The 12,981-nt window shown below is 47.0% G+C and overlaps 1 protein-coding gene across 1 annotated transcript in view; it reads right to left on the bottom strand.

Annotated features, from left to right (window-relative positions):
• The window catches only part of LOC125307776 (neurobeachin-like), a 296,002-nt gene that overhangs the window by 172,340 nt on the left and 110,681 nt on the right, over nucleotides 1–12,981 (bottom strand). Inside the window, exons 14-17 of the mRNA XM_048263836.1 lie at nucleotides 3,444–3,523; nucleotides 1,222–1,284; nucleotides 791–888; nucleotides 194–286 (exon numbers count right to left, since the gene is read on the bottom strand). Coding sequence (XP_048119793.1) covers nucleotides 194–286; nucleotides 791–888; nucleotides 1,222–1,284; nucleotides 3,444–3,523 — 334 coding nt within the window. The remainder of the gene's footprint in view (nucleotides 1–193; nucleotides 287–790; nucleotides 889–1,221; nucleotides 1,285–3,443; nucleotides 3,524–12,981) is intronic.

Genomic DNA, 12,981 nt, shown 5'->3' with positions numbered 1-12,981 from the left:
TGATCCTTTCAAAATGACTGACATATGAGGCTCTTTATAGCATGCGGCGGTCGGAATCATCAACTCCACCGACGCACGCGGGCCATGCATATTTAATAAACGCGCAAGTGTGGGAGACAAGATAGTTTGTGTGTACCGTGTGCGGAGACTGGTGTGGCTTTGGGGGTGGGAGGGGGGGGGAGTCCATACTCACTTGTGGCCCAGGTGTTTGAGGAAGTAGCCGAGGACCTTGAGGGCCTGCACCCGGATGCCTTCGCTCTTGGAGGCCAGCAGCTTGTAGATGACCCTGCGAAAGGGATAACGAAATCGTTAAAAGCCATACCGACGTTCGGCTAGCAGCTTTCGCACTCGCTGTGACGGGCTGCATCACGAGCTGTGCTGCGCCTGTTGAGAAAATGAACAGGATGTTTCCTCTTCGTTGTAAGCCCCTAGCTCTGCCATGAAATTAGTTTCCTCATCAAAGGGTGGGGGGATGGGGGGTTTGCTGTACGCTTCCTCTGAACGGACTTCCTCCCACCAGGCTGGGAGAATGACTCGCCAGAGCACCATTTATATTTCATTGCGCACGGGAAACTCACTCCCGCGTGTGATTCCGCATTCGCCAGCTACCCTTGACAGATGTGCAAATTGTCTCCAGCAACATACAGACTAACACTCATACAGATTTAGCTAAATTATTAATGCGGCTCACTTGCCGCACATACTGTACATACATGACTCCTTACTGTACCACGGTTTTTATGAGTGTTTATGTTTTGCTAAAGTGCACTGGGTGTTCCCTGGGGCTCACCGTATGCCGTTCCTCTGGTCGAAGGCTGGGATCATAGAGGCCGGGTGCTCGGACATGAGAGCCACGAGGAGCTGCAGCACATCGTGGATGTTCTCGTCCTATGGCGGGGAACATGGAGGAGAACCGGGGGGGGGGGACGTTTATTACGATTATAGTACATGTGAGGGGGTCAGGCTGCCTCCTGGGTATTCTATTGATAGCACTGCTGATACCCATATGCAAGTCACACACACACACACACACACACCCTTTCAACACATATAAACAAAATATTTGAAGACTGCGCACACACACATGTACACACACACAGAATGGAAATCTCTTAAGTATTTTGACCAGGGCACGATCAGACACTTTCCCCCTGTGACTGCTGGTGCACCGGAGGACATGGCAACAGCGGAGGCATAATGGAGGCTGCTGAGCCCACTGACCTCGTTCATGGTGAGCAGATAGTTCAGGATGCTCTGCAGTTCATCTTCCTTCACCCCACGGTCCTTCAAAAGACAGGCCAGGAGAGAGAGATCAAGTGAGGAGGAGAGAGAAGCACAGGACAGAGAAGTGAGGAGAGATAGAGAGAGGGGGGGTGAAGGATGTAGAGAAATAGGAGGAAAATGAAAGAGAGAGAGAGGAGAGAGAGTGGAAAGAGACATAAGAGGAAGAAGGGGGAATAGAGTGAGAGAGACAGAGGGAGAGAGAGATCAAATGCTACAAAATGTGCCGACACAACAGTGGCATGTACATTGCTGCCTGCAGCCAGTACACAATCTGTGAAAGTTTACAGATAGAATTCTCCTGCTACAGAGTAATATCTTGGGGACCAAAAATATGTCTAGCTCCAGAATACAATAAACACCACTCCTTTCCCGCTCTTTCTTTATCTCTTGCTTTCCTATTTTCCATTTTTTGACTGCCGATGTTCATGGCAGATTTTCGCCACAGGAACACAGCGAACATTCCATGTCTGGCTCTCGGTCTGACACGACACAGCCTGTAATCAAAAATTGGCCCGCCGAGGACCCTTCGTGTGGCGAAAACACTTTTTTTCGCCTCGATGAGAGCGCAGATTTTCCCATTACTGGGCGGGAAGGGGAACAGATTGAGAGGTAATTGCTGTTAGTGTGTGGCCCCCACGGTGGGCGGAGCCAAGCTCAGTGGAGGAGCCGACGGTGGGATACAGACACAGCCCCCAAATCTGGCCCCGATGTTGCCCTGATATCCAGGTGCAGGGGTATTGGAAGGTCATTGGGACTCTGTGTGTGTGTCTGTGTGCGTGTGTGCGTGTGTGTGTGTGTGTGTGTGTGTGTGTGTGTGTGTCTGTATGTGTGTAAGAACAGTTACTTAACAGAGGGTGTTGGACAGAGCAGGGCAGGGAAAGTCTCCTGGAGAGCGGTCTCATGGGCTACAGGGTAATTATGTGAGGAGGCGAGCTGGACTGTCCATGGCATTAGAGGAGCTCTACCCGCTGCTCTGCTCTAAGCCCATGTGATCCTCCACTGGCAAAGTGAGCGGCCATGTCACTCTGCCATTACGGGATTGGCAAGTGTTTTTGTTCTGTCCTTTATGTCCTGCCGACGTCTCTCACTCTTTATAATGGTCTGCATAAGGGAGAGTCCTGAGCCGTGCCTTCAGCATGACTTTCATCTGAAACGCCAGCCTTCTCTGATAATAATAATGGCTCTTCAGGTTAAGCCACGCTTCCCACTCAGCATGATGGAGAAGGAGGGGACTGAAAGCATGTCTCTCAAGACCACCACACTTGCTGAAATGATGCATTCTTTACATGAGCACGCTGAGGTCATGCAATATGATTTTTCTGATAGAAACAAATTTAGAAATCGATAAGAGGAAATACAACATATTACTTGTTTCTGAGTAAGTACACTTTAAATTCACGAAGGGACATATATTTTCGTAAAGATACAGGGCAGCTTTAAAAACAGTTTGTGACTGACTCCTTTGAGTCTGCACATCTGTTAAAGCTTTTGGCTGACCTGGGTCAACCAAGATGAACCTGTTAGCAAATTGGTTGATCTGGAGAGGAGCCCATTGACGTCTTTTTCCAAATCACCAAAATTGTGTATTTTCTTTGGAATTGAGTAAACAACGGCATTTAAAACCTTTTGTTTCAAGAAATATACGTTTGCTGCACTTCTGAAACGATTTGGTAAGACTTTAATACACAGATTTAAGTTTAATTTCACTTCTGGTTACTCCTGTGGAAGCATTAAAACAGCAAACAGGCGTCAAAGGGCTCCTTTCCAGACGGACTCTCAGAGTAAATTCAAATTTGGTAACAGGTTAGACTAAGATGTGAAAGTGAAGTAAACTGTGCTTAGTCTGACAGATCTATGATGACATAAGAAGATAGTAATCATTCTCTTGACGGTAAACTCTGTCACAGAGGAAAAGCTGCATTAAAGGCCATGATGCATAATCTGTGATAAAGTAGAAAAAAAGTTGTTCAAAAGTCTTTAAAGCTTGGGACACATGGGACCCTGTGGATGTGATGGGTGTGTGTGTGTGTGTGTGTGTGTGTGTGTGTGTGTGTGTGTGTGTGTGTGTGTGTGTGTGTGTGTGTGAGTGAGTGAGTGAGTGAGTGAGTGAGTGAGTGAGAGAGAGAGAGAGAGAGAAAGAGAGCGAGAGAGAGACTCACCTTCAGGATAAGCTGCTTGAGGAACAACAGCATAAACGCACGCAGAGATATGATCTCCTTTTGCGAGGGCCGAGGTCCATCTGTGAATGCAAAAAGGGATGCTGGTTAGCTTTTGGCAGCTTGAATAGCCCAAAGTGTCTGGTTAGCGTGTTGGCCCGTTTTCCTCATGTCTGGCTAATTAGCCCTGTAAGCACAATCTACCACCACACCAGCAGCGTATGAGGGGAAACTGACCCAGATTGGTCCAGCAGAGCTGAGCCTCACCGTTTAAAAATATGACTGAACAGGCCAGCCAGAAAAAGGGCTCTGCACCAATTCAGCCCAAAGGCTATGCATGATCCAAAATGAAGACCCCACACCAAAACAGCCAAACCACTAGTCAGGATGTCAGGCCAAGGTCTCATTAAGTCCATTTGAAACTGCAGAGAATTATTTCTATATGCTACACAACATCTGTCATAAAACTAGGTCAAATTCACATCATTATATGTACAAGACATACTGTATAGTCTTTTTTTTCCAACAGTACTTGCTTTTGATTTATTATGAATGCACACTGACATAGAAATATTTGTCAGAAGAGCATGTACTGCTACTGTACGCATGTGTAGTCACTTTTAATCTCTTACAATACACCCTGGTTTCTAGTTACAATATATAGGCTTACAAAGACTTTTCCATCAATTCACTGTGTCCATACACAAACCTCAAAAGTGGCTACATGCGGACGATGTGTCCACAAGTCCATCTAATGAGGGCTGCATGGACTCTGCATGAGGTCTGTCTGTGAGGCTCGCTGATGTTCTGAGGCTTCTGACTTGGCTATTGATTGCATGTGATATTGGCACAGGCCTCGCCTCTGTGTCCATCCCTCTGGGGGCCATCATTTCGAGGCTGTCTGAAAGCATTAACGGCATCTCGCTTTCTTCTGCTGCACATGTGTGTGTGTGTGTGTGTGTGTGTGTGTGTGTTCAATCTTCCCCTCCCCAACAAAAAGTGTATCTGTGTGTGTTTCTCTGTGTGTGTCTGTCTGTGAGTGTGTGTCTGTGTATGTATGTGTGTGTATGTGTGTGTGTGTGTGTGTGTGTGTTTTAATCTTCCCCTCTATAACAAACGTAGCTTGTGAGATTGAGTCTTGCTGGGCCAACGTTGGGGCGACAGCCACAGGGAGGGATCGATAGCGTACCTGGCTACTTGTTTAATCCCTGACAGTGAGTGATAGCGTGGCCCGCAGGATCAGGTCAGGAACACGACGTGTCTCTCTCTCCTGTCTTGTCTGCCTCGGTCTCATTCCTGCTCTTTGGTGCTTCGTTTTAACAGGCAGGATAGAGCTGAGAGAGGGGCCAGGTTGGGTGTGTGAATCTGCAGCCCACAACAAAGGCTTTTGGGAGCGAATATTGAAGTGAATTGTTGCCATGGCTTCATTAAATATCGCATCCGCACCCTCGATAAAATTATCTCCTAATTCTCTGCTTCTGCAATGGATACACACAAACACACATGCATGGACACACACTGACACACACACACACATAATGTGCTATCCATGACTATACTATAACATACTATCCATGAACAGACAGTCAAGCTATTGTCAACAGGTATATTCCTCAGATTCTTCTTAAAGGAACTAGCCATGTAAACTCTAAAGAGGTCTTGTCCACACCTCTCTTCTGTGGGTTAATGTCATCACGTGTCCCTACCCTCTGACACTGTTTACTCTGCCAATGGGCTGTTGCCATAGCACGCCGTCTGGACCAGTTCCACACTCCCCTGTGCTCCACAGCGACAGGTGCTACATGCAGGCTGCCTAGCCCAAAATAGCACAGAATGGGCCCGGTGATTAAAGATAACCTGAGCCCACTGCAGGTCGGCTGCTCTCGTCACCTTGCTCAAAAGGACACCGATCCGCCATCAATGTCTGTGCTTTTCGTTTTCATTCCACGGCTTATAATTACTCACCTCTCCATTATCCGAGCCTCCTTGTCTGCCCGTGCGGAGGGGAGAACGTGTCTGTTAGTGACAGGCGCCTTCATTAACGGCCACTGTTCGAAAGATGAGTCTTGCGTGCTGCCAAAGTGCCTTGGAGAAACCGAAACGAGCGAGTGTGAGATATTAACACGGTGAACTTTCCCGACAGAGACAGCGACGGAGCGAGAGAGAGAGACAGAAGCACAGCCAGCGACACAATAGATATTAATTTGGCAAGCAGCAAGCACACGGGCTGAATATATATGCGTCTCATCCAGAGAGTTAGACCACAGCATTCTCATTAGTGCTAATATTCCCAAATTCTGAATGCCCACACTGCCACAGGACAAAAGCCAGTCCAGAGTATAAATGCGCCATTTGAATAAAGCCCAAAAACAATGAATTAGGGTCCATAACTGTCCGATCTAATAACAACATCAGTGTTACCATGTACGGTGCACCTACGGGGTGAAATGACATGTTATTGTGAGGCCTGTGTTGGTGGTGGTGATGTATTGTCCTCATAACTCTCTCCAAAACCAAGTTATCGTCATTGTATTAAATAGCTCTCCTGCACAAAATGTGATAATTGAAATAGGTTCTAGGTATTCTAAAATGCTAGGACGTTTTACTCAGTCGACAGTGCCATTTTAAGGTAGAATAGAGAGCCCACTGTCACTGAGATCAGAAAAAAAGAGAGAAAATGGATTCATCTAACTTGGAGTCCATAACCAAAGCCATTTACATTTACAAAGGCCAAGCTTTATTAACTGCCACCCCTGCTGACTCCAGGTGCTGGACTGCAATTGTCTCTGCAACAAGGCAGACAACTGGGTGAGCTTTTTTGGCCTTGCACTCCCAGAAGGACACATTGATAATTGAGAGAGCCAAGATAGAGCCACGGAGAAATCAAACACCATGCCTACTCTGTTTGCTTTGAGCTCATTGCAATCACACACACAGACACACACACACACACACACACACACAAAATCCCAGGCTCCACAATTCCCGCCTCTTTATGTACCCCAAGCCAACAAAAAATAATATATTTTTCCAATAAACTAGAGGTAATTTAATTTTACCTATATCACTTCAGCATCTATGAGAAAATTAAAAACTAAAAGAATAGGAAAAAAAACTCTCTCTATCTGTGATGATATCTCATCTTCCTGTACAGGCAAGCCTCAGAGGGGGTGCCCAGGCGCATGCGGCACGAGGCACACTTACAATTCCTACCGCTAAACTCGCTGTTTAAAAAAAGTAATGAGTTTGGGCAACAGCTCAAACAGCTAATCAATAAGGGGCTCTTATCGGCACCGTAGCCCCAGCGGCGGAGGGCCAGCCGCTCCCCTGCACCAATGTTTGCCAGAGCTCTTATCCAAATTGATCTGTTCCGGCCCCGCGCAGGTTGTAGCGACACGGAATTAGAAAAATGACGACTTCGCGGCGCCATAAATATGAATCGGATCCGGGCTTCAAACACGTGGTAATCAGGGATGCTGTCAACATGGCCGTTGGCACTGCAGTCGGTAATTCAATTCGGGCCCTCAGCTCAGAGCGAGACAGAGAGACAGAGAGAGAGAGAGAGAGAGTGAGAGGGAGCGTATTTCATTATACCGCCACAAATGCAGGCCTTCCCATAAAAATCAACAATGGCTCCCACAATTGACCAAGAGTCGGTGAGGGGCAGAGTCAGCTCCCGCTGGCCATAAATGACAGTAATTGTGGGTAGGGTAAAAAGGTAGAGATAATGGCTGGATTGATGGCTGGTAGACCTGGGTTCAAAGTATTCACTAACAGATTCATAGCTGCCACTGTTTAGAATGGTGGCCTGTGTATTAAAAATAGCACATAAGGGCTAAATTAATATTTATGCATGTGCATGCGTGTGTGTGTGCGTGTGTGCGTGTGTACGTGTGTGTGTGTGTGTGTGTGTGTGTGTGTGTGTGTGTGTGTGTGTATGTGTAGTGTTTTGCTCATGCTTGTATGTGTGTAGGCTATGTGCATGTGGGTGGTAACAAGTAATCCATGATCCATGATATGTGTGAGTGCATTTGTTTTGCTCCTGTTGGTGTGTGCAGCTGCCTCTTTTTTCAAGCGTGAATGTTTTGTGTGTGTGAGCCTGTGTCTTTGTGTTTCAGCGTGTGTGTGTGTGTGTGTGAGCCTGTGTCTTTGTGTTTCTGCGTTTGTGTGTGTGTGTGTCTACGCAATGTGTGTGTCTGAGCATGCGCGCGCATGTCTGCAGGTGTGAGCCCGATGAATGATGCATGACTTTAATCTGTAAGTGCTTCCCATTCGTGGACGCCCCACCAGGAGGACCACGCGCCGCGCGCTCTCCAGAAGACAGAGTGGCTACCTGGAGCCTCCGCACCAGCCACGGCTCTATCTCGCTCCCTTAATTGAACACTTCATTCTCTTCCTCTCTCTCCCAGAGTCTTTGTTTCTTCCATCCATCCCTCAGGAGGAGGAGGAGGAGGAGGAGGGGGAGGAAGAAAAGATGCATTGCCAGACAAATTAAGGCTAAATCACAATGCTTGAGAGGCTCGCTTGCTTAAATAATGATTTGCCAAAGAAAGAGGATCGGACATTTGTCTCTCCCTTATCTGCTGATTGATGTCTCCCCAATTTTTATCAGGCATCACAGACATCACTGAGCACACACACAGGGCATTCGGTCCTTAAAGTGTGTCTCTGGTGTTGGTCTTTAGTTAAAATAGTTGGTAACACTTTACTTGACGGTTGAGTTCATAACACATTCATAGCAGCTGTTATAAACTGCACATAAAGCATTCATCACTTTTTCATGAGACATGACTCAACCTTCATACCAAACCTTTCATGAATGTGGAAGACAGAACGACAATAACTTCTGGATACCATTAATTTAATCTCTCTAGCCTTTGTAAATATTTCATGAATATCTTATGAAGTCTACATCGAATGTCACTTTACTATACAAGTTGTGAAGTATTCGTAATCACTGAGTTTAACACTGGGAGGTAAACTAGCCTACATTCAGCTGACCCGTATTTGTGTAACCTGGAACGGTTGGACATTCCCAGTAGCAAAAGATGAGATAACATCTGCAAAGGTTACATCATAAAACAAATACATTTTTATGAAACAAAAATTATTTGCTTGACCATGTTCTGTCTTTTTGGCACTGGAGTAGCCCATTGACTCAGATGTGATGTGATCAGGTAAGAGGTTTGGAACAAAAACGGCAATGCTGCTTTGCGATTGTTGGACTTTTATTTTTAAGTTTTCGTCGTTCTGTCTTCCTCATTCATGAAAGGTTTGGTATGAATGTTGAGTCATGTCTCATGAAACTGTCATGACTGCTTTATGTGCAGTTTATGACAGCTGCTATTAATATGTTATGAACTCACCCGTCAAGTAAAGTGTTACCAAATAGTTTCCTTTTCTGCTTTCCGTTTGTTTGCATCACTGATTGAATGACAGCATAAATGTTCGACTGATTTTTCTGCCTTTACATATACACCTTGGCCCAAACTATGACTCATCGCCTATGACTCAGACCACCTGAAACTTCACACAGGCTAACAGTGGTCCAATTCATTCCAAGCCTCTTGTATTTGTGGTTGTGTCTATGTGTTTATGCATGCCATGTCAAAGAATCTGACCACTGCACTTGACTGACCCCACTGGAGAAAGGGGATGACATAAACATAGAGGAGGTGTATTCACTGGTCCAGCCCAAAATGGGGGCTTTCTGAATCCAGCTCCAACTTTGGGATTCCAGAGCCAACAAAGACACTGTGACCATTTGACAAGGTCTGGTGAAGGAGGATTTACATTCAATGCACAATGCGCATTCTGGCGACTGGCTCTCTGCCCGGTGTTTGTTTCACGGTCCAAATCAGACCCACAGTGTTAAGGTCTTCCTCTGCAGCTCCGCTCCGGTCACAGATGCCTCTTGGCTTTTTTCAAATGTTTGGGAGCAAACAAACATCCAAACCGCTGATTATAAAAAAAGTCATTGGTGTACGACACAGCATCAATTATTCAGAGCAAATCTAAAAGCACCAAAATGGTTCTTATATAAACACACACACACACACACACACACACACACACACACAGACACACACACACACAGACACACACACACACACACACACACACACACACACAGACACACACACATGCACACACGCACACACACACCCTTTTCATCCTCTTTCTCTCTCTCTCGCCCAAACACACAAACATTTCAAATAACGGCACAGAAAAAAAAAAATCATCAGAAAATCAATGTAAAGTAGAAATAGTGTCTGTAAGAACTAAAGGAGGCTGAAAGAGACACTGGGGAGGGAGAGAGAAGAGAGAGAGAGAGGGGGAGAGAGAGAGGAGAGAGACAAGCAAGGAACACACTGAGAGAGAGAGTGGGTAAGAGAGGAAGAGAGAGAAAGAGACAGAGAGAGTGGGTGAGAGAGGAAGGGAGGGTTACTAACGCATGGCTAAATATAGCACTGGCTGCCTGCACTTCAGCACCACGCCAGTTCAAGATTTCAACAGTTGTTAATTCATGCGCGGGCCGATCGCTCTTGGCTAGGCTAGCGAGGGATGACAGAGGGATTACCGGAAAGAAAGGTGAGGGCTCAGAGGGCGCCGAGGAGGAAGAGGAGGATGAGGAAGAGCAGTGGCCCGAGGGAGACCACCGCATGCCCAGGCCTCTGGCGCCATGCCAGTGACGCCAAGCTGTGGGTCTACCCCCACATGCCAACTCAACCTATCCCCATCCCCCTCCCCCATCCACCCACCCTTCCTTCTAGAGAAGAACAGCAGATCTGACGGCAGATCTGACGACAGATCTCGGACGAGCACCAATCATCCTCCGCGGCCCTGCTGAGGTTGGAGCCCGTGTGGGCCCTGGGAGAAGTGCCACCACCACACTTGTTAACGCTTGTTAAGCAGCCCCCCCAGCGCGCCGCTTTCGCAGGACGTAACGTGCCTTGCGCTGCATATCTGTAACAGGCCCAAATCATTAAACATAAACGGCGCTTACAACAACACGGACAACGGGCCGTGGAGCGAGCTGCCCCACGTTAGCATAATCTATGTTTAGGCATCAGCCCCCAGCTGACTTGCTTTATGAGGTGTGTGTGTGTGTGTGTGTGTGTGTGTGTGAGAGAAATCATTAGCGGCGTGTACACAGACGACAGCGGATAAGTGGTCGGTGGGGCAATTAATTAGCGGCACAATTAATTCCAATTTCGACTACAAAGAGAGAGATGGATATGATTGGGCTGGGTCTTACATTTGCCTGAGTCACCCATCTGGAATGATGAAAAGTGTATGGTGCACACACACAGACACACACACTCACACACACACACACACACACACACACACACACACACACACACACACACATTCATGTACGCATGCACGCACGCACACACACACACACACACACACACACACACAAGCACACACGCACACACACACTCACACAGAGCCAGTCACATGGAGTAAAAATAAGTCAGAATCCATCGCAAGGCTCTGCAATCAGGTATTGCGAAGACATCAGGTGGACATCAAAGCAGAAGACCAAGGTCCAGGCTCTTTGACCTGACAAAGATCCAGCGTGATCAAACAGTCATGAACTGTCAGCAGCATGGAACAGGAGGAGCATCACAGCACTCTAGCGAGTGAGAGGGTAGAACTCTTTCTCATTCTTGTGTGAAGCTGAAGTAAAACTACTGCACTCCTAGTAATGACATACTTGGCCCTTGTTGCATGGGAACAGCCTGCCCCGAAGCTGATCCGGATGGCCTTTTGCTCTCTAAACTCTACACTACAAATAACAAAACAACAACCATTACATATCAATGTAGTTATGTGAACCGGCTTGGGTGGACAAGCTTGGATGACATCTAAAGGCCAGGTCTGATGACCTGTGATGTACACTGCAGTCAGAGGTGGCTTAGGAAAGAGAGAGAGAAGAGAAAGAGATAGATAGATAGATAGATAGATAGATAGATGGGAGAAAAGGGAAGAGAGAGGGAGAAAAAGAGAGAGAAGAGAGAGAAAGAGATGGCAGTTCAAGGGCACTTTCCTCATCTCCGGCAAACAGCCGGTCTCTGGCACTCAGCTGCTTCACAGCGGGCCTGTCAGTCTCTGCTCTTAGTTAACGTGCAGAGGAGTGGAGAAACACACACACACACACACACACACACACACACACACACACACACACACAAAATGATTCACTGTTGGTGGTTTCTGGCCAGACACCAACACACACCCATACACACACCCTCAAACAGATCCCAACTCAATCAGTCTTTCTTTGGAACATTCTACACACACACAAACTATAAGCACATGCACACACACACACACGCACACACATACCCACCAACCCACCCACACACACACACACACAGAGAGACGCACAGTCCAGATATGACAGTAATTCGGTCTGTCTGCCTCACTGTGGGTTCCGTGGAGCATGGCAGTCGTCCTCAGCGATGACAGTCACAGTCGGGTGGAGCCCCCGCTGTGGGCGCGTGCCAGAGTGAAAGAGAGAGAGAGTGAGGGATACAGAGACAGAGAGAGAGAAAGAGAGATGACTCATTTACAGGATGGAGAACAGCCCCCTGTGCTGCTCAAGGCCCCGCTGAACGCGAATCAAACTCCATCCAAGCCGAATCGAACTCCACCTGAGCCGCGGCAAGCTGAGACGAGACCGCCTCATCAGAATGAGTGAAACGTCAACACCAACGTCTGTCTGAGCACAACACAGCAGACACGCCTCAACACAACAACGCTCCATCAATATTAGCCAAATGTCAACACTCATGTCCACCTCAACCACACTTCACCACCACTTTCTGTCCCATTCAGATTATCTAAATGTCAACACTAATGTCTGCCTGAACAAAGTCAAGACGATCAGGGTCATCAGGAATGCCATGTCTGTCTCAATCTCAATATCAACATTCAGGTCAGTCCTTACAAAAAAAGAGAATTTACATCAAACTCTGTTATTTAGCATCTTCTTTAGCTGATGACTGTTTAACTAGTGTCCACCTAAGTTACATCTTCTGAAAAAAATGTAAAAAACGAACAATCGGTCACGCAGTCAACAGTCACGCCAAGCATTAAACAACACAGCGATGTCATTTCTGTGGAAAGTATCGGAGTGAAGTGTGGTGAGGACTGCACCATCGTCTTCGCTTCTCTTGAGGGAGAATCTCCTAAAGCTCAGCACTGCACTGGCAGAGTGTGGAGGAGGATGAGGGACCAGCACCATGTCAGCACTCAATCAGAAATCGCCGCAAACGCCTCCACCGACTTCACACAATCAATTACCTTGGGCCATCCATTATGGATACAGCGCAGGGGTGTTCATGGGCGATGAGGGTATACACACGTCTAAATTATAGATACGTCTCACATACAGATGGAGTATGGATGCATTCATTATAGATGGGACTGCAGATAGAGTGATTTATGGAGGGCTAACAGACACATGAATCATTAAGAGCTGTGAGTGTGTGCGTGTGTGATTGGGCGGGGGGATGGGGGGGGTCTG

Source organism: Alosa alosa, chromosome 15 (genome assembly GCF_017589495.1).
Source record: "Alosa alosa isolate M-15738 ecotype Scorff River chromosome 15, AALO_Geno_1.1, whole genome shotgun sequence".
Lineage (NCBI taxonomy): Eukaryota > Metazoa > Chordata > Actinopteri > Clupeiformes > Clupeidae > Alosa > Alosa alosa.
This window is presented reverse-complemented; position numbering and strand designations above follow the sequence as displayed.